At 44.4% G+C, this 22,359-nt stretch overlaps 1 protein-coding gene across 3 annotated transcripts in view; it reads right to left on the reverse strand.

Annotated features, from left to right (window-relative positions):
• The window catches only part of NARS2 (asparaginyl-tRNA synthetase 2, mitochondrial), a 52,143-nt gene extending 31,909 nt beyond the window's left edge, over positions 1 to 20,234 (reverse strand). The window contains exons 1-7 of one of the 3 annotated variants that reach the window (XM_032099026.1): positions 20,044 to 20,234; positions 16,391 to 16,500; positions 15,417 to 15,537; positions 14,596 to 14,736; positions 11,287 to 11,367; positions 3,586 to 3,686; positions 966 to 1,043 (exon numbers count right to left, since the gene is read on the reverse strand). In XM_032099026.1, coding sequence (XP_031954917.1) covers positions 966 to 1,043; positions 3,586 to 3,686; positions 11,287 to 11,367; positions 14,596 to 14,736; positions 15,417 to 15,537; positions 16,391 to 16,500; positions 20,044 to 20,166 — 755 coding nt within the window. In that variant the 5' untranslated portion in view covers positions 20,167 to 20,234. The remainder of the gene's footprint in view (positions 1 to 965; positions 1,044 to 3,585; positions 3,687 to 11,286; positions 11,368 to 14,595; positions 14,737 to 15,416; positions 15,538 to 16,390; positions 16,501 to 20,043) is intronic. The other 2 variants (XM_032099025.1, XM_032099027.1) reach the window with 2 other exon arrangements.
• Between the last annotated feature and the right edge of the window lie 2,125 nt (positions 20,235 to 22,359).

Below are 22,359 nucleotides of genomic sequence, written 5' to 3' on the forward strand. Positions count from 1 at the left end.
CAAGGAATAAGGAGATAACTTATGCTGCCATTTAGGGAGGGGATAGCTCCCAGAAGTTTTAGGAAAAGCAATTTTATTTAAGCTCATGATGCAAAAGGCAGAACAGACAGTGCCTGGGATGAAATGTGGCACCAGGGAAAAACACTGATGTTAAACTATTAACAAGAGGGGCTGAAAAGAGAGGAGCAGGTACAACCTGGGGGAAAGGAGAAGAAAAGAGAAGAAACTGCAGCCAGCAAGCTGTACTTCTTGACAACAATTGGCTTTGGCTTGTCTCCAGTATGCCTTTGAATCATCTTCAGCTGTCATGGACCTTCCGGCCCAGTTCAGGTCCCCAAAGGGGCCTTTGCCCTCCCCAGAGGATCAGGGGGCACAGAAATGCCACATGGACTTCACAGCAAACCAATGACATTTAAAACAGATATCAGGACACAGACAGCCCTACACTTTTACCACACACACTGGTTACTGACTCATCTGAGACTGAGGAGACTGAAGGGGAGAGCTATATTACTGAATAAAGACTTTTCTGGAGACCTTAAAAAGCCCATAGATTTACAGCAGCTGACAATGATTCAGACACGCTGAGCAGCCAAGCTAGATGCCGTCACCGCTACGATGAGGCACAATGAAATGAGAAGTTGTGCCAAGTAGGCCATTTGTGTCACACTGAGAGACAAGATGAACTCCTCTGACCTTGCCTTCAATAACAAGCAGACATAGCACAGAAGACAGTCAATAAACGCAGGAACATCTCTCTCCCCACTTTTCCTCAAAGAAAAAACCTGCCAACTATAAATGGCTCACTGTTCTCTCCTGTGATCAGGAATAGCATCCCAAGCAGCCCTGCCATGAAACAGAGCCCTGAGTCCTGGACAACAGACAAGCATGGGCACTAAGGTGATACTCTGTGGTCTGCAGATGAACTCTCTGCAAGGACACAGAAGATGTGATTCCAGACTCATCTGGTAAGTCTTCTCCATACCTCCCCTTTCCAGCCTTTTCCAGCCACAGCTTGGAGGTTGCTCATGAGCTCTGTAAAAGTAAAACGTAACCCCAAAAATACGTGACTGCCTATTTGACCTTCTGTTACCTACTACATACACCCCCATGGACAAATTCCTACCTGCCTCTCATACCTATCCTGCTCCACCTCTGGTTTCTAATGGACTTCTGCAGGATCTGTCTGCCTCCCAAGTCCTGCAAGTCACAACAGAATATGGGCAAAGAGTGGATGGGGAAGCTTCTCCTAGCGTTTCCATCTCAGTCTCCTCCCACAAATTCTCAGGGACAAAGTGTTCTTGAGAGCCTTAAGACTGCAACATGTCAACATTGAATTTAAGCTAAAGGTAATTTTGGAAGCCTGGATCATTTTATGGACATGAACAATTTAGTCTGGCTAAAACAAAGGGTAAATTTCACAGAATCAAATTCAAAACAGACAAATCTTAACTGTTTTACCTGATTTGTTTATTGGGAAGACCAGAATATTTCCATTTTGGAGGTGGAAGACTCACTTCTTACTACTCTAAAGATTAAGGGTGAAAGTGTCAAGTCTGTCAAAGAGAGAGTTCTCTTTCATAACGGGTTTGGTCTTCATCTACACTGAATTTTCCCGATAAATTAACTAAATTAGTACATTGAGCTGCTGGAGCGAAATCAGCACAATAAGCCTTATTTGAAGGCACATTTTTCTGAGGACTTGCAACGTGGATTGTCCTCAGACATGGTACTTCAGCCAAATCACTGCTGGCCAGCTGATAGAGCCTGCCAGAGACCAGATCTCAGGCAGGTAGCACTGCAGCTGCTTGCCATGCGTCAAGGGGCTTCATCTTGCACTTACGGTGACTTTAAAAACACTTTTAAAGTGATCAGTTTCTGTCCAGTGGAAACCTCCTGAAAATGGAAGGGATAAAACCTAGCTTTGGAAAACATGAACTGTAGAGATCAGCCTTTTCATGGGGGAGTTCTGACCTGTACTTCTAACAGTATTTGCTGTCCGTACTTCATATGCAATGTTGAGAATCAGTGCTGGAGTTTTTTTATGTAATCACTGTTGCACAGTTTAATTGGATGATGATAAATAGCTGCAGTGAAGTTGTTCAAAGGCCAATTTTTGCATATAAATCAATACATACAAATGTTTTCAGGAATCTCTTTTCTGCCTGGTTTGTTCTCCCTGAGAGACATGGTCTCTTCTCAGACTGGCTCAATGTCTGCAATATGCTGAAATACTCAAGCTACATGTTCTTGATAGACAGGATGTTTCTCATGTGGTGCCCCATCTGCTGTGGCCAAAGCACAGGTCACTTGGCAGCCAAAGACTGGCGTCATCTCAGATATTAGCTGGGGAAAGTCAATGAGGAAGAAGTTTCTTTAACTAAAGGGGGGGGAGGTTTTGGTCCCTGGAAGATGGGATGACATGCATTTGTATGCGTTAGACTTAACTGACTGTCATGTCTTGTGACCTTTACTGAAAGATATAATTCCACAATTTAAATAAGTCCAAAGAAAGAATATGGATTCTAATGATCAACCTGAAATACAATCTCACTCTATTACATCAGTCTGTACCCCTTAAATAGCACACAGCCTGCTCTAAGATAGAGCAGAAAGCTAAAGTGGGCAAATTACCTCTCTGGTAAATACTTCTTCCATTGATATCACTCAGATGCACCTTGCTCTCTAAGGATGGATAAATAAAAAAATCAATGCTCTTCAGCATGCAGTACATTACAGCTTCATGTTCCTATTTTACAGTAGTGTGTTGTTCTTACAGGCATTTTAAATGAATCCACGGCCATCTAAATTTAGATAAGCTGTGTTTATTCATAATGAGCATAGCTGTTCTGGGAACCTGCTCCTTTTATTTTTATTTTATTTAAGTACACTGAGTTTTTGAGGCCTGCAGCTCAAGTGGTATTGAATCCCTTCAGTCTTCAAAAATAAATGAAGTTCTTCTGGATGAAAAAGCACTGCAGTGATGCATCACACAGCATTAACTCTCTAGATGCTGTGAGACCCTCCAGAGCATAAAATCATTGAATGGTTTGGGACGTGACCCCAAAGACAGTGTTGTTCTAACCCTCCGGCCATGGGCAGGGCCAACTTCCACTATCCCAGGCTGCTCAGAGCCCCATCCAATCTGGCCTTGAACACATCCAGGGATGGGACATCCACAACTTCTCTGGTAAACCTATGCCAGTGCCTCACCACCCTCAAGTAAAGAATTTCTTCCTAATTTCTAATTTAAACCTTTCCTCTTTCAATCTGAAGCCATCCCCCTCGTCCTGTCACGCCATGCCCTTGTCCAAAGCCCCTCCTCAGTTCTCTTGTAGCCTCTTAAGTACTGGAAGGGGCTCTAAGGTCTCCCCAGAGCCTTCTCTTCTCCAGGCTGAACAATCCCAGCTCTCAGCCTGTGCCCATATGAGAGCTGCTCCAGCCCTCTGTCTAGGCTGGCCTCTCACTGCCCATCATCCAGTCACTGCCACTCAGTCCATTTCTGGCAGATATCTGACTGATACCAACGGGGCAAAATTACCAGTTGGAAATATCCCATAGACAAAAACTTCTAATTTTGCTCACCCTGCCATTACTTCCAAATGGAGCTGGCCAGAAACTGTCAGGAAGGCAGGCACACTGAAGAAATGGGTCTTTTCTGCAGATTCCTTTGCCTCACTTGATGTCTGTAAGTAATAAAATGAGCAACAAGTCAGACTATTAGTGTTTAAATAAAAAGCACAGCACCCGGCTTATTTTCCCTCTTTTCAAAGCATTGATTTTCACTTTCCTACCAAGATGAACAGAGAGGAGGAAGAGAAGAATCTCTATCATTTGTAGTTTGAAGCTTCATACAGCACTGCCTTCAAAATTCAATTTCAAGCCTGATGAGAAAATGGAGGAGTGTTTTCTGTGTCAGTGCCACTGACTTTCAGAAAAAACTTTAAAAAACAGTGTTATTTTCTTTTCATGGGGAAATGAATTTGTTTCCATTGGAAAAAGACAACCAGTAATCAAAAAAAAAGAGAATGCAATATCCTCTTAAGACTGTTAATTGAGTTTTCAAAAATATCACGACTGAAACAATATTAAATCAGAGACACATCACAGCTTACATATTACATAGGCACTGAAAAATAAACTATGTTTCATTTCAGCTTTTGCATGCTTTTTTCAGGTCATAAGATATTTTTAGCATAAAAATCTACAAGTAATGGAAAATTTAGGAAGCTCAGTGTTCCATTATGAAAAACTTAAAAAAAAAAAAAAAAGTCCCAAGAGACAATAGCCACAGATTTTTAAAAAGAGACACAAAAATTGGTCTGAAAACAAGAATAACCTTTAATATTTACTGAGGCTGTCAAGCACCAGAACAGGTCGTCCACAGAGGCTGTAAAGTCTCCATCTGGGGAGATATAAAAAACTCAGCAGCAGAGTACTGGGCAACTTGCTCCAGCTGACCCTGTTTGAGCACAGTGAGATGGTTTAGATGACCTCTAGAGGTCACAGCTCTGTGACTTTTAAAGAAACATGAAGATAAATGATACTGTGTTTCACCATCTTGTATATTTCAATGTCATCCCTAAGCTCTGGAGGAGCCAAAGGTTCAGGAGAAAAACAGAATGAAACTTCAAAGCTAACCTGAGGTCTGGCGGATCTACATTCATTTCCAAACGAAGACTTTCTTCTGAAATAAGTTTGAAATACCCACTTTTCAAAGTGTAGTTCCTAGGAGTTATGCTAAGTGTTGCTACCTCAGCTAAGTATGCCACTACCTCCAGCCACCCTACTCCTCAACTTGCTCTGTCACAGGGAGCCTTGTCTGCCAGCCTTTGATAGCCTACAACCTGCCATTTTTCTCAATGGGTTTGAAGGTGTTGCTTTTGTTCTCAAAAAGCTCTGCTGCTCACCACAAAGATGAAACAGTGACTTCCAAAAACCTCAGATCACAAGGCAGTTTTATCTCTTCACAGCATCACACTAAAGAAAATAGCAAGCTTGCCTTGTTCCACAGACATCAATGAAAATATGATAATTTGTGGCTGTAACCCCAGGACTGCTTCCTTCGTTTCAGAGGTTTTGAGGTTCTAAAAAAACCAAACACCAAACTCCAAGGATGCAGACTCATCCTATTGTTTTCATCAAATAAACCCAGAGCATTTGCTCAAAAGCAATAAGGATATTAATAAACATCAAACATTCACATACTGCAGCCCTAGAACCATGGCCAGAACACTAAAGAGAAGAGCCATGTACCACTGGTTTCTCTCTCCCTGCAAGCTTACTTCAGCTCTATTTCCTGTTTCACCAGTGAAAAATCCCACCTAATCCTGTAGGATGCAACTTCTAAACAATGAGAAAGAGACAAACTGGAAGCAAGAAAAGAACAAGAATCAGCCATGAAACCTCAATGCTTCCCCCCAAATCCACAAACAGGTTACACCTGTCTCCAGGAGCTGGGGCCTGGTTCATTTATAATGACTTTGTGTCATTTTTCATTCTCCAAATCAGATGTGATCTCAGAAAGACATAGGGAAAATAGAAACACAGGAAATGACTGGAGAAAGTGAGACAATCTACAACTCAACTGGGCTTCTGAAAACCTGCAGCCCATTTGAGAGGACACTGAGAGAACCCAAGACGTATGTTTGCATTGTGAGCAGCTCCTGGATGGCTTCTGACAGAAGGTGAAGGGTAAACACAGCAATATTTAGATAAAATTTTACTGCCCCATCACCATTCGATCACCTCGCCTCTCCACAGCTGCCCACTTCCTCTCCCTCATCCTAAGGCACAATACTCAATACAATGGGTATTGTGAGCTGCAACACAGCTCATGCAGAAAACTTTTCCATGCAGGAAAAATTAAATGCCTCCCTTTTCGTTCAGAAAGGGCACCTTCAGCAAGGGGAGATCCCATAATTAGCAGCTGCACATTTCACAGGTACAAACATCAGCTAAGCCACTGGAGGTGATTCCTCCACTTTACACACTTGAGCACAGGCAATATTCCCAAGCACCTGTGCCCCAGATTCATGCTCAGCCTTTTAGATCAAGCTGGCTTCTTTATTACATGAAACCACAGCCACTGGTACAAGACAAATAAATGGTAGGAGACACTATCCCTTCACTGCTGACACTGGGTGAGACTGGTTTTCATGACCATGACTAGCAAAATGAAGCAACAACACTGTGGTGTTTTTACTTCAATTAGATGGATGTTTCCCCACTTCCCAACCCCAAAACACGGACTTGATAAAAGATTAGGAGGGAATTATGGGTGTCCTTTTAAGCTCTCTCAGTTTCAAAGTCGAAAACCTACCCAACTTAGAATGGGGGAAGAGGGAGAGGGAATCTGTATGAAACATCTTGGTGTCTCAGAGTAAATGTGCTATAAACATACTATTATTTGACATCAACTTCAAAGGCTTTTTATTCTCATTCTAAATACAAGAACAACTGGATTTAGTACCTGTTTTGTTCTCCATCTCCTCAAATGTCTAATGATTTAATTTAAAATTATTCCCTTTGATGTCAGTCTTGTATTAACTTCTCCTTGAGGCAATTAGCTTCAGGAAAGTACAAACTGTTTGATTCTGTCTTACACTCTATGCAAGCCAAAAGCATGAAGGGATCAGGGAAAACTTGAAAAGCTCACAGAAATCATCGCTGCAGCTCTACCCCAGGCCCACTCCACTGCGCTGCTGCAGCTTCCCAGCAACACATGTTTAATCCAGATTTGCCCTCTGTGACACCCCATTATAAACATGGTTGGATTTTCCTTTTTAGACAACCCCTGCAAAATTCCTAACTTCCAAGAAGTCCTCCTTGCAATTCCAGTCCTAATTCTGATCAGCTGGACTTGCACCGAGCAATAGCAGCTGGTTCTGCTAAGACAAACATCTCATAAATATGTACTGGAACACATAACATCTCATAAATACAGACTGGACAGGCAGATATGAATCAGGTAGAAACAAACAGAAACTGGGAGAGCTAGAACATGAAAAAGCAAGCCCTCCCTCATGTCAGGTGCAGCTTACCCTGATCCCTGCTGAGCACATCTCTGAAGTGCCAGTCTCCCAGGAACTGGCTGCCTCCCAGACCATCACACATCTCTAGAAGGGAAAACACCTGACAGACACTAATACTGTTATGTTTAGCTGTGATTCTCCCCAGCAGATCCCAGCTTTCTTTGGTGCTGACAAGGATATTTTTCAGTAGTACCAAAGGGATGATAGGACTAAGTTTCTGCATGTTCAGCAGCAGGTACATATTGCTGGTGCCACAGCCATAAACTTACACCTTCAGGAATCTAAAAGCTTTGACATTCACTCCTGTGGGCGAGGGGCAAAAAACCCCCAAAAGACCAACACTGTACAATCTCCAGATGCATTTTAGAGAAGAACTATACCTGGATGGTTCTTCAGGTTTACAGTTAAATATCCTTTCTAAGTAATGAAATGGCCTGAATCCAGATTCTGGGTTCAGCCAAACACCATCCACGTGCCATGAGGTGTGTGTGTGGGAAGAGACAAGCCTCATATAGAGCACATTTTACCTCCACTGGAGCCAACAGGTAGAGTGCAGCACTCTTTACACGTAGCGAGAGAGTGGTCCCAGGAAGGGATAAGGCCACAGGCAATAAAAACTGCATGTGAAATCTACTTAAAGGAGCTGTGAATGCATGATACAGCTGCTGGGCTTTGGAAATCACTGCATGCTGAGTTCTCTCAAAAGGCTGCAGCTGGGCAACAGGGAAAGTGCTGTAGAGACCCACATTGAACAGATGGAGAGTCCAGGGCCAGACAGGCTCTTACAGAGCACAGAGAAGCCCCCACCTTCTCCACAGCACCTGTGGGTGGCCATACAAAGAAAATTTTCCAGGGAGCAAAGTGGAAAACAGAGCAAGAGACCCAGAACGCAGGGAGCCTTCAACACTGCACACAGAGTGGGAGGCTACTGAAAATAGCAGGGAACAGACATGCAGCTGGGTCACAAGGACAAAAGTAAGGCAGATTTCCTAGGACGCAGCCACAGAAGGCGACTGGGTAAAGTTTCTTGCAACATACAACGCTGCTAAGAATTTTAGACTTCAGAAGAAAAAAAAGGGGAAAAAAGCAAAAAAAAAAAATGCAAGAAAAGAATCTGTGCTGAGGTGGAGGTGCTAAAACTGCTGGTATAGGGGAATTATTTTCAGATTAAAATAAAATAAGGGCTATCTGCCCCTGCTGATCTGCATTCTCCCTATTTCAAGAATTACCTTGTCCTGCTTTAGATGATATTACAACACTGCTTTCAACAGTCAAAGCTCTTCTAGTGTTTTCAAAAAATTTACTTTAAGGAAAGAAGCACAAACAAGATGCTTTCTCCCCTGCATGCTCTCACCACAGGAAGACAATGTCAACAGTGCAGAAATCCACAAGCTGGTGTTGCTGATGTTCTCCATGCGGGTTAAGGTCTGCCTAGTCATTTTCACACTTCTGGAAGTTTCTCCTCAAACCTACACTTTTCAGGTGCAGAAGTTTCCTCTGGAGTTGTTACCGTCTTGTGACTTATTTATTTTTTAAAATATCCTCTGCTTACTGCACTCTTTTCACCACTGCAATACTTCATTTTAAAAACATTCAGTTGATTTGCCCAGCAGAGAGGGAATGGATTCTCCCCCATCCCAAGTCCTAGTATGAGAGCATCCCAGCCAAAGCTATGTACAGACTAATCAGTACACCCAAAACCAAACAAAGATAATGAGGAAGCTGAACATATAAACAAACACAAATCCTACAGGATTAAGAGTTTTAGGAATCAAAGACCATATTTCAAAAAGCCTTTTCATTCTAACTTCAGATACGTTTTTCCCCCATCTCTTCAAGTTCACATGTAAAAACATATTCCTACTCTCTTCACTTTCCATCACGTCTAAAGAATGCACAGGCCTGAGCAGCCATCAGACATTAGTCAAAGGATTAAAATTGTGCCAGTCAGAGAAAACAGCTATTTAAAGGCAATAGTTCGCAGTGGGTACAAAAGCAACCTCTACTTGGGTTCTTAAGGTTATGCAACTGAAGTTTTCAACTTACTCCACCTGCAGCAGGTCAGCTGAACTGGTGAGACTGTTAGTTCTATACACTGCCCAAGGGAACTGAAAAAAACCCCAAAAGGCAGAAAAACCCCAACCCGTTAACAGAAGATGTATTGTAACTACTACAAACTCAGGAGCAATAGGATACCAATTCTGGTTGCAACTATAAGATAGGTCTTAAAACTTAAGGAATAGGATTTGAATATTTTTTGAAACTGAAGAATCTAATTTGAGGGTTGCTTTCATCAATTCCATCACCAGAAATCTTAGCTCCTCCTCAAATATAAGAGGAACAGGAATTTATATTCTCCCTTGGCCTTTTCAAACAGTGAATTAAAGGCTAGTTTAAAAAGTGACTGAATAGAGCAGACAGGAATGTCTTGATAGCTGGTTTGGTTAAAAGCACAGGAAGATTCTGGGCTTTGTTGCAAATACCACACCCTCATTATTATGTCTGACACCCTTCTACCATTCTTATTTTGTGTCTGACAGCCTCACATGCACGGCCCAAGGCAGGCTTAATCTTCCCCACGTTTTCACTGTCAAAAAACAATGTCACTGCTCCAGTGGAGTGAAGTGATCCCAGCAGGATAGCAGGCAGTCTTAGATCTCTGCTAGCCAGGACCAATTGTGAACAGGGCTTTGCAGAAACAAAACTAAGTGCTAAATGAGGCCAGACAATGAAGCTGTACTCAAAGAAGAAACAGGAAATCAGGGAGAACTTCCACGTTCCCAGCAGCAAGTGGGTTTGTGAAGCCCTTCCTTTGTGGCACAGGCCATTTAATGGGGTCTGACTTGGCACTTACAGCACACCTTTCAAGCACAGCTGTAGCTACATTTCTCCAAGACAGGTATTATTTGCACCTCAGCAATCCCATTGGAGAGGAGTAAAATATCTGCCTTGAGCCATGATCCAGTTTATACAAGTTTCAGGCTCACAGTTAAGCACCTAATTCAACATTTGCATCAGGGCTTCTGTCACTACCAGCCACCTACGCTGCAGTCCTGCATCCTCTACAGCTTTCAAGTGGATACAATTTGTACCAAAGACGCAATACACTGTACAGCTGCAAACTGCATAATGTTTCCATCATTAAGTGTCACTTGTTTTCACATCTTAATTTGCATGCAACAGCCCGGAGTGAACCCTGGGTAGCATTAAGGCATCTCAATTAAACAGGAACAATTTAGTTTAGCTAATCAACCCTATTGTCCCAGCAAGCAAAAAGCTGAGCCACATGTACTGGTCTGGAAGGGAATCACTGGTAGCACAGGTTAGACCTTGAGATCCTGAAGAACAAGTAGACAGAAGCCTTTTTTGTCATGAGGCTGTGCAGAGTGGAAGACACGATCCCACAGCAAGTAACTGCTACCTCAACAGTTTTTCTTTTGCTTACAGATGAATCACCAGCAAAGCTGGAGCCAATAAGCCTAAGTGGCAAAGGATGCCGTTGCTTGAGACAGAAGAGTGAATTTCAAATACAGAAGTACAAAACCCAGATGGAATTCCGTATGATTAATGACTGTGGGGTCAGGAATCATGAGAAATCTGTGGGGAAGATCTTAGTGGTTAGGGCTGTGTTTCAGTTTCACAGGAGGTTCCGACCCATGATGTGAAGTACTCTTATAATGATAGAGTGAGGCAGTAATTTGGTGGTTATGGGGAGGCCTGACAATATTGGGGGAGAATTCTGACATACAACAGGTGTAGCTTGTAGGGACACACTGAAAAGGAGTTTCAGGTATTGCTGACTTCTTTTTAAGGATTATCTCATGGTGAATTATATTCTTTGTTTCAAAGCTAACAAATATTTGAGTGTAGTAGTCTGTCCTGAATGACCCATCCCATCTCTTGGGCTCTTATGATCACATTTGTCTGTTTACTAAGATGTTCCACCTCCCTCCATTATTCCTTGCAAACTTTTCCACAGCACCAGGGATAGAAAAACCTCATCAGTACAAAAGGTGCTGATTAATGCAAAAAATAGCAATAAAAAAAAAAAAAGATAATGCATCTGTTTAACTGTCTAAATTATAAGTTGAAGAAAAGGATCGCTATATTAAAAAAATAATCACAGGAGTACATAAAAGGGTTTATAAAGAGAGACATTTCCTCTAACCTTCAACAACTCAAGCATTGCTTTGCCAAAAAAAAAAACAAAAAAAAAAAAAAACAAACCAAAACTTTATGCAACCCAACTTACCCCAATTTGAAAGAGTTCCCCAGCACCTTCACAGTCATTGGATGTAATTATGGGGGTATGAATATGCACATATCCATTATCCTGGAAGAGACAGAACAGCAAAGTTAACGAGGTAAAGATATTGAACATCACCCTCAAGGATGACATCAACCAGCACACCTAACTTGGCCATTAGCCCCCAACCAGGACAGCACATGTAGTCTTTTGGGCAGCTTCTGCCTTACAGGGACAGATGACAAACTAAATGCCAGCACGATTTACAAAGCAGTGTTTACTACCTGTGTGTTTTCCTCCAGGCTTCATAACCCAAAGAGATTTAGGTCATTACTATGAGTTTTTTTGCAATGGCCTGTTTCCACACCATTCTCCTTTCTTCTCACTTCCCCCAGCATTTTTATATTTTTGGGCAGTTTCAATCAAATTCACCCCTATGACCTCAACACCTTGTTTCTTTCAGCTTTTTGGAAGGCAGTGGTTAGGCAAAGGACACTCTTCATGTGCTGCATTAAAATAAGCAATCAAATGTGTTAGATGACAAAAATCACACACAGGATGAAAGAGACACCTTAAAAACACCCAAACACCAATAAAGTGTCAGTCCTACCTCATATCTTCTAAGATACTGAAGTCAAGCTGATTTTAAGAGACAGGGTATACCCTGGCTTGGTCATGTTCTAGGTACCTGCAGAATTACACATTCATGTAATAGTTCATAAATCCAGCAGAGGCCTCCAAAACAAGGAAGGCTGAATGAAGAAAGAGCCCCTGTTCTCTGGATTTCTCTGCAGTGCAGCCATAGGCTTTTAAAACAGCTGCAACCCAATATTCAGTGGATGAATACATCTTAGCTTCACAGCTTTTACCAGAATAATACAATTCAGTCAGTCACATGAGAAGTCCTGGTCCTTACCACCAGCTAGTTAAGGGGCTAGGAAGACAGGAATAGTATTTAGTGCCCACTCTCAGAATCAAACTAAAATTAATTTGGAATGAAAAGCTCATATGGACATGCAATGCCTTTTGTGGCAATACAATAACACAACCAAGAGGGAGCAAAGTCCCTGCAGTCAGCTCTAGGCTACTTTGGTTACAGGTGCAAAGACCTCAGCTCCTCACTGGGATCCAGTTACTGCAAAGAAAGAAGTTTTGGATCCAGAACAACTTGCTTTGCCTGGGGGAGGAAGTTTCAGTCTACCAGCACAAAATGTGGGCCTCTGACACAGTTCCCTGCATATTCAGAGCCCTGTTGGTTACACGGCCTCCCAGCTCTACAGGAGATGTTTGAAAAAGGCCTAAATTCCTCATACAGTGCTAGCAGATGCTGTAAAGAAGCACATTTCACACAGAAGATTCCTTACATGCTTTGGAAAGTCATGCAAACTGCACAGATCTGAAATAAGAGAATCCCCTAAAAACCTCTGGGATAATTCCCCCTATAAAAGCTTCTAAAATAATTCACATTGCATTACTGGCCCTCACAAACCTGGAACTTAATGTGCAGAGTGGAAGTTGCCATACACAGTGCAACTATCTTACTGTGCCTAGGAACAATGCTCCTATCCTGCATGGACCACAGTTCTCAGGAGAAGATTTAAAGAGGACATTTTAGCTTTCAACATCCAAACCAAAGGCACTTGGCAGTAGTCATTCATTCCTGGAAATGAATAGGCTAAAAAAGAGATGCTTTTAAAGTTACAGAGAGTCTCAGTAATTTTGAGTGTGTATTCAAACAGCTCCACTTATTTTCTTCCACTATTAAGCTCCTTACAGCTCTGCAGAGTGAAAACGCTCATATTGTTCTTTGTAGCTATGGTATGTTCTGACATCGTCACATTGGAAATTGCAATATTCTTGGGATGATGCAGGTAGCAATTTTAGAAGACTTCCTTCCATTAGAAATGGAGCAAACAGATATAGTACAAACATTCCTGGTGCTAGGAGAGTTCTCACATAAGCATGTGTAAATATCAAGTCTGGGACCAAATCTTCCCTATTCCTTTAAAAATAACTTTAGTGTAGCTGCTGCTGCTAAATTGATGATACATTCTATTTTATAATAGAGCTCTGCTCTTGAGCACTGTAAACAGGAAGGTATGTCAGAGCCTGAGCTGGAGTTGATTTGGAGAAGCAAAGCCTGAATAAGACTTTTTTTGTATCTTGGCTGCCTTCGGTGCCCAGGTTTGGAAGCACATATCGTTGTAGGCAATGCCATCTAGTGGCTTGACACCGGCACAGACTGATTCCCAACAGAGCCAGCTTCTGTCTTAGGAGCAGGCACAATCCTGAAACCAGCAGCTTTACCTGACGTGGGATTTCTATTAAGCTCTTAAAAAAACCAAAAAACACCCCCCACCCCAAAAAAACCCACAGAAGTCATCCAAATACCATGCAATTCCACAGACACTTCTTAGAGCAAGCAAGCCTTCTTTGCCACTGCAGGCAACAAAGACCAGCAAACCTGGGACCAGAAATTCATCTTGACATTTCTAACCTCTTCCTTGGGCCACACTAATTATTACATATGAATTTTGTCATCAGAGTGCTCTGAATATGATTCTATTCAAACTAAAGCCAGCTTATCTGAACTAAAACATGTTTATTTCCAGGAATAGCTTTAAAAAAAGGGCTCAGGTGTGCTAGAAGACTTGTTACCTTTCTTTATCTACTCACACAAAGAATCACACGGCCTCTATGTGATCTGGCATCAGAGCCAATTCCCTGCCCCCCTGCCTGCCCAAAGCCTGTGCTGTGCCCACAGCTTGAGTGACACATTCAGAAAACACAGGTGGCTCCCACCCATCAGTTTGAAATGCGTCAGAACAGGAGTCTCCTAATGTCAGCCAACAGCATCCACACAGATTTGTACTGCACTAAGAGAAAGGCAAGAACTGAGAATAACAAGAAGCTCTGAGTCAGTTTGTCTGTGTTCCTGTATCACAGATTTTTCCATGTGGGAGGAGGTTTCTGTCCAAGGACCGTAAGGTCACTGCAGAGGATAGGTTAAACAAGTCCACATTATGTTGTGTTCCACAGACCACACGCTTGCAGGCAATTATATTGCAACTCTGTGAAAGGGATAAATAACAGGAAATGGGTGGAAAGACACTGACAGGCCACAGATGCGCTAACCTGATCATAAACAACAGTCTGGCCAAGGCCCAGCCAGGCCCAGGCCTGGAAAGAAAACCACTGTGTCCAAAACCCATACCATGCAGGCAAGATGTCACACTCCTTCCCTCCTAAGCTGCTCCCATAAAGCCAGCCTGGGTGGAGTGCTCTACACGTCAGGCTCAGTACAGAAGGGAGTACCTGGAAGAAGGAGTGGATGCCCGCAGTGGCTTCGCTGCGGATTCGCAGGAGGGCGCCCAGCGTGTTGCTCCTGCAGCGCAGGTGAGGGAACTGTCGGACATACTCCAGAGGGTGCCTCTCCTTCATCTTCAGGGGAAACGACTGAAAACAGCAGGGAATCAAAATAAGGGGATGAGAACTTGGGAGTCAATGCAGTTTTATTGCTGTTCACAGAACACCATCTCTCCCTACTAAAACTCAATCACAATTACAGACCACAGAAGAATGCTTTTGCCTCTCTTTTCTGGTTATTTTGTGTATTTTATAATGCTTACTGCAGAGCAAGAGCCATGAACACAAGAGGAAGTATTAGCACTCTAAAATGCTCCACCTTCTGGATGCTGAGCCCCCCTAAAACCCAGCTGTTCACCTCACTGCTGCAACAACAAGCTGGTTCTGAACGTGCCTGTGGTAGATACGGTTCTTCCAGCTGCACAACCCGGAGTGTCTTGCCAGTTCCACTGTTTCTCCAATTCATATCTGAGCCAAACTTACCAGGTAAGCCACCTGCACAGGTAAGTGCTTCAGGGTGGGACAAAGGCAACTCTTAACTCTCAGCCTGAGCAAATTTTCCATGGAGAAATGGCTCTGTCCCAGAAACAAGCTTTCATGGTGATCCCATGTTTCTCCTTTGATGCAACCTACAGACACTGCTGACAAATCAAAGTCTGCAGGACCACTCAGACTGAAAGAAAATACAGTTTCAAGTATGCTTTGCTGGATACTTGGACCTTTAAAACCTGATTTCCAGCAGTCCCACCCCTCTTGCTATAGTGACATACCCAAATATCACAAGGTCCCACTACACGAATGGTTTCAGCTTGCAGCTCCATGTTTTGCATCCTATGAGGGCTTTTGACAAGCTTCCCTTGAACTTCCACTGCACTTCCAAAAGTCAGGTCTCTAAGAAACCAAGAAAAAAAACCAGCTTAACTAGGTGCTGATACAACAACATTCAGAAGAGAGATTCTTGTTAATTTAGCTGGACCACTTGAGATCACAAGAGATGCTGTAGCCATAGAACTTAACTGATGAAATGAAAAATTATTAAGTGCAGAGGTGGGAATGTGAAGAGATTCAAAAAGCTATAGAAGAATTTAGGACAAGGCAGGAATGTTGAAAAAGTGGGGAGAAAAGTGACAGGTTTCTATTAGAAGGGGTTCTTGGTGGGGACAAACACAGTATATAGTAAAAAATTATTTTAAAAATCTTTAAAAAACCAAGTCACACACAGAAGTTTCCTGGATCATCCCAATACTCCCAACCCTAGCCCAGTAAGCAACTGAGAGTAACAAACAAAAATTAAGCAATAAAACAAGTGCATTATTTTACAATAGAACAGATGTGCCTATCCAGGGGCTATGCCTGGTGTGCCAGCCCTCCAGTCGTTACAGAAGAGCAACAGCACCCTCCAGAACCTGGGGGACAGTTATCCCTGGCTACCTCATGCCATTTCCAAGCAATTCCAACAGCAGACAAGAACGCCTACACTGCTGCAGCTACTAAGAAAATTGGGTCCAAACTGATCTCATAGGATTGATCAACTGATCCACAAGGCCTCAGCAAAGTGGAGACAAAGTAGTCTGACATTCTCCCTCCTAAAAGTGCATCTAGAGACCACAGACTGCAGTAATGTTTTTCCTGTGGTCAGGTGCCAGAGGCTGGCAAGTCCCTGGCACAGGAAAAGAGGCCTGAGCAGACCCCTCCAAGCACTGCTCAACACATATATTTCTCCAGTTATTTCAAATGGACCCACCTCTTTTCCAGGCTGGGATCAGCAACCACCTGGAGGCTTTCCAGAGAACTCCCATCATTTATGTGCAGGAACAAAACTTCCTTCTGGGATCGGACAGAGCGGACCCAGCCCTAGAGGAAAAAGAAAAAGAGATTTTGTTATTTCTTGGCAGGAATGCTGTGAACTCATGCTCTTCTTCCAGCTGAGCTGGACACACCACTTCAGGCCAATTTCAGCTTCTTACTGAAATCAAAGTAACTGTTTCTTTAGGGGCAAAAAAATAATGATAATAAAAAACAAAAAGAGAAAAAAAGTCAGTGTCAGTTTTTCTTCTGACTTCAAAGCAGAGAGAAACAAATCCTCAGGCAGAGACATCCATCTGAGGCAGAGTTTCTTCCTGAGAACAGCAAGGATTAATAAGATGTACCTGCATCTTTGCGGAGCTGAGAGTAGAGAGCAACAAAGTGCTCTGAAGATGTAATATGTTTTGGCAAAGTACATATTCTAATCAGTGATATCCTTTCCAAACACTTCTTACTAAAACAGGAGAGACCAGTAATGCACCTTTCTTCATTACAACACACTCAAGATGGTTCTGATGGTTTTTAGTATCAGTTTTGTTGTATCCCTATAGAACGGTTACAACCTTTCAAATGTGTTCACTAACTAAACTGCTGGACCGCTAAAACAACGATGCAGCCAACAGATTCACATGAAAAGCTACATATTCATGCAAAACAAAAATAAAAATTATTGCATTAGATGTTTCTCCTTTCATCTTAAAATCAAGACTGCTTCACTGCGCCCATGGGAAAAAAAAAAAAAGATATTAAGAAAAAAAATTAGAAATACTTTGTCCAGTTTCATGAAAACAATTAAACTAGTAATACCCACATTCTTTGTAACAGCAAAACAGTAGAACTGACTGTGTACAGCTCAGGCTAATGTCTTAATTTGTGGTTTTTTATGACCTATACATTTTATTTTCTTTTTAAGGGAAATATTAAGTCAGTACCAAGGCAGTAAGCAATAGTAAGAGTGATGCCATGAAGATTTATGCCTTTTCTTTTATACCCCTGTTATACCTTTTTACAACTTCTGTATTCCTAGTGCTTTTTGCCTACATTCTTGGACTTGTTTGTCAAACTGAGAGACTAAACATTTTAGAAGCTTCGTAGCTGGGGATCAGTGTGCCCCAGACCCCAAGGTCCTCTCCAGAACACATTCTGTAAACTAAGATAGAACCATGCAGGGGAAGGCTCCTTGGGGAGGGGGGCTCCCTTGAGCCTCTCATTGGGGAATGTTTGATAGATATGCTAATTAGTAAAGCCTATAATGTTATACCCAATGTTGGGGGGGGGAAGAGGACGAGAGACACAGGGAAAGACTCGGTGGGGTACATCTTGATGCATATGACTTGGACGTGTGCACCTAAGGATCCTTAAAAATAAATACCAAGGTAAAATCCCTTTTCCCCTTCTAACCGTGTATGCCTCTTGATTTTAAGACCAGGAAAAGGCATCAAGAGCATCCAAAATATAACTCCCATAGTTGCTCCTCTGCTCACCAGAGTTGAGAAAAAGCTGGCCTTCAAAGCAAAATTATCTGCTGGGGGCCTTCAAGCTCATCTTCTAACAATACTGTAGAGAACAACCAAAACCAGTGCTGATTAAACAACCAAACTACCTCTTTTCCAACCAGTTTCATCTTTTTCTTAACTGGAAGGGACCAAATAGTCCCAATGACTTCAAACTGTGCTTTAGGGGCTTTATACCAGACAAACCAATGCAAATCCATCTACTTCTGTCACCTAGACAGAACAAACCAAGAATTAAACAGCACCAGAAGAAAAGCATGTTATAGTTTCAAGAATGACTACTAACACAGGCAAAGCATTACACAGGCTTGTATAACGTGCTTTCCATGTTTGATGTAAGAACCACGGAAGATCTTAAAGACATGAACCTAGTGAGTCAGACAGGGTAAACCCCTGCAGAGTGTTCCACCTGAACTGGTGCAAGAAACAAGATTATCTGGGCATCCTCGAATTTGTATGGTTAAAGTAAAAAACATTTCATACAGTAACATGCCTGAAGCTGTTGTGCTTATCCTCTGCATTCCAGCAAATCCCCAGAACACACCATGTATGTTATACTGGATGCACGTTTAACGTATAACGGCAGATGTTTTCCTCTGTTTCCTTCTCCACAAACGCTCCTTTACCAAAACACACACAAAAAAAGAAACAAAGAAACATTCTCAAGAGCTTTTTTTACCACCTCCTCAAGCTGTTCTGGGATCTATTAAATAATTGCATCCTGCAATAGGAAGTAAGAGCATACCCACAGGCCTGTACTGGAGCAGCAGAGGCTGCGGCAGCAATGTTTTAACCACTTCACACCTTACCAGAATGAATGTGCAATGAAAGTGACAATTTTGACTCTGATTAGACTGCACATTCCAACAACCTGGCCATAATAAGGTTGCATTCAAGCCAGACCAGATTCTTAGCCCAGTTTAATACAAACCCCCCACATTTTGCCAGCACAGGGGAAAAGCAAAGCAGCAAGGGTCTGGAGGGTAGGGAAGGGGGAAGAATGGCAGTACTGAAAATTTTAGCATCAGTTTATTCTAGCTTGCATTATTCATCAAACTACATCTGAAAAGAACCTACACTGGAAAAGCTTCTTCCTGCCCTATTAGGCTTCACCTATGTGCAAGCAAGAATACCAGTGTGCTACAAACTGGTTTTTGGGCCAGTAGAATCACAGAGAGGCTTGAATAGGAAGGGACCTTGAAGGTTATACAGTTCTAACCCCACTGCCATGGGCAGGGACACTTTCCACAAGACCAGGTTGCTTCAAGCCCCATCCTGGCCTTAAACACTTGCAGGGATGGGGCAACTACATCTTCTCTAGGCAACCTGTGCCAGTGCCCCACCCCCTCACAGTACGAAACTTCTTTCTTACAAATCTAAATCTATCCTCTTTCAGTTTTGTTTAAAACTGTTACCAAGTACCCCAGTCCTTTTGACATTCATCCAGAAATACTGACAACTGCACAGTTCTGCATTGAAGCAGGGACTCTGTGCGTGCAACCACTGCTCTGCCAGTTGGAAGCACCAGAAAACAGGGGAACACACAATCCTATGGCAAGGCAAAGCGCTCCATAGCTAAAACGCCCATTAATCCCAGGCTACCTTGGTTCACAACAGGAGCCGAATACAAACGGCAGTGGAAGTGTTATCGATGGTTCTACTGACACTGCTCTAAACCTGGACGTACGTGGCACAAGACCAATGAAAAAGCTTTAAAAACAACAGAACAGAGGCAATGGCTGGCTCTCCGGAATAGAACAGGTGATAAAGCCAACACTGCGGAGAGCACATTCAGTACAACCCATCACAGTGACAACGCTCCTCTCCACGTGCCGAGCGACTCCAAAGCTTCGTTGGCTCCGACAACAGCGAACTGAGCACGTGCAGCGAGAGAACACACGGAGAGGCTCTGCACGACTGCAGAGCAGATCTGGGAGTTCAGCAAAACGCTCTGCAGGGCTCCCCCACTTCCCTCCCAAGCACGGGCGTGGGCCGCGCCCCTCCGGGCCCTCCCCTCGGCTCAGGCTCCGGACCGGGCACACTCCGGGCACACTCCGGGCACACTCCGGGCACACACCTGCACTCTGACCGCGTCCGCCGGCTCCCGCGCCCCCAGCGCCTCGCGCACCCGCAGCCGCAGGGGCCGCGGCAGGGAGGCGCAGCGGCGGAGGGCCCGCCACCCGCCTCGGGCCCCGAGCATGGCGAGGCCTGGTGGGGCCGCTCCCCCAGACCCCCGGCCCGAGCCCGGCCGCCCACTCCCAGCTCCCGCCTGGCTCCCGGCCCACTCCCGCACAGGCCCACGTGAATCGACCTGCCTCCCGCCGCCCCACGTGGCCACCCGCCCAGCCAATGGCCGCTCGGACCGTCCCCGGCCAGCCAATCGGAACGGAATGCGCGACTCAGCACGCCTTTTCCGCCGCCCGGGCGCAAGCGCTCCTGGGAAATGTAGTTCCTCCTGGGGGATATCGGCTGCCAGCGGGACACGTGGGGATGGGATCCCCACGAATGGGGAGGAGGATCTTCCATGGCTGCGAGAGGGATCCCGTGTTGGGAGACAAGGGATCCCCGTGGCGGGGGAAGGGATCCTGCTGCCCTCCGGGACCACCTCAGCGGTAGCGCGGTCTGGGGATGGCGTACGGTGGTTCTCAGGGACGTTCAGCCACTGTCCCGTCCTCCTGGGCTTCTCTCACGGACCGTAACCCTTCGACATTCCCCGCTTTTCCTGATAAGGGGTGCAGGACTCGGGTCTGCTCTGCAGGCCTTGCTGACGAATAAAGCTTTTCTCCTGTCTCTCTTTCAGGCTTATGTCCCTCTGTCCTGCCAGCTCCTTTGAGTGGCAGGTGAGCAGCAGCCATCAGGGTCTCCAGCCCTGCAGGGAATGACTTGGCAATACTGATGGGCTGAAAATTGGACATGACCCAGCAATGTGCACTTGCAGCCCAAAAAGCCAATTCTATCCTGGGCTGCATCCAAAGCAGTGGGGCCAGCAGGGTGAGGGAGGGGATTCTGCCCCTCTGTTCTTGTGAGACCCCACCCGGAGCACCCAGCTCTGGGGTCCTCAGCACTGGAAACATATGGACCTACTGGAGTGAGTACAGAGGAGGCCACAAAGATGATCAGAGAGCTGGAGCACCTTTGCTGTGGAGACGGGCTGAGACAGTTGGGGCTGCTCAGCCTGGAGAAAAGAAGGCTTCTTCCTTACTGCAGCCTTTCCAGACTTTAGGAGGGCTTATAAGAAACACAGAGAAACCTTTAGTGCAAAGATAAGGGACAATGGTTTTAAAATGAAAGAGTGCAGATTTAGGTTGCACATGAGGAAGAAATCCTCTACTGTGAGGGTGGTGAGGCTCTGGCTGAAGCTGCCCAGACAAGCTGTGGCTGCCTCAACTTTAGAAGTGTTCAAGGACAGGTTGGATGGGGCTTGGAGCAACCTGGTCTAATGTCTGGGTCTCCTGCCCATGGCAGGAACATTGAAATGAGAGGATATTTAAATGTCCCTTCCCAAACCCCAAACATTCTGTGATTCTATGTGTAAAGTCAGTGCTGCTTCCCCATACACCCTAGTCTTTGCTGCTCTACTTGCCCGGTTCGTGCCTGTCCCTCTTCTGCAGCATCACTGCAGGAAGGCAGCAGCTGAACATGCCTGCTGTGCTTGTGGTCAGAGGTTGCCTCATTTCTGTGCTTTGATCATTGGAGCACTGTGGGTGACACAAGAGACAGCAGCAGTGGGATGCCCCAGGGCCAGGAAGTGCTGGGAGGCAGCTTTGGTAGTGACACTGCTTGTAGGGAGACAAATCCCTACCTTGCTGTAAAGTCCCAGGTAAGAAAGGAATTGCTGGCCAGAGACCGCATGTAAAAGAAACAAGCTGGGCTCATGGGAAAGAGAGAGGAAAGCTTTGTAGACGCCTGGTTTCGACTTTCCCAAGTGATTCTTTTTATCTGTGCATGAAAAGCTTCTTGTTCTCAAAGTCCAATGCTGCTTGCCAGGGCCTTCCTTCACCTCTGCTTTCGCTCCAAGTAAGCTGATGTCCTCACCCCCGGCTCAGTCTTGACCTGAGCTCTGACCTGCCTTGAAATGCCATCCTGAGGAATTAGAGCTGCAGGGCAGGGGCACAGACATAACCAGGTGGATGAGAAAGACACTGAGAGGTAGGACAGGAGCCCTCAGGGGTGGGTAGAGGGAGGGATAGAAGCACATCCTCAGGCAGTGAGGACAGCTTGTCCAGAATCTGTCCTCTGTGCCACTGCACAGAATTGAGCAGACTGCCTGGACAAGCACAGGTTACTGCCTCAGTGCTGGGTGGAAACACTGGGGCATGCATGTCTTGGTGCTCCTGAGTGAGCAAAATTAGTTTTATTTTAATGCCAATCACCATCCCCTCCTGTGAGGGCC

Source organism: Corvus moneduloides, chromosome 2 (assembly GCF_009650955.1).
Source record: "Corvus moneduloides isolate bCorMon1 chromosome 2, bCorMon1.pri, whole genome shotgun sequence".
NCBI classification, from domain to species: Eukaryota; Metazoa; Chordata; class Aves; order Passeriformes; family Corvidae; genus Corvus; species Corvus moneduloides.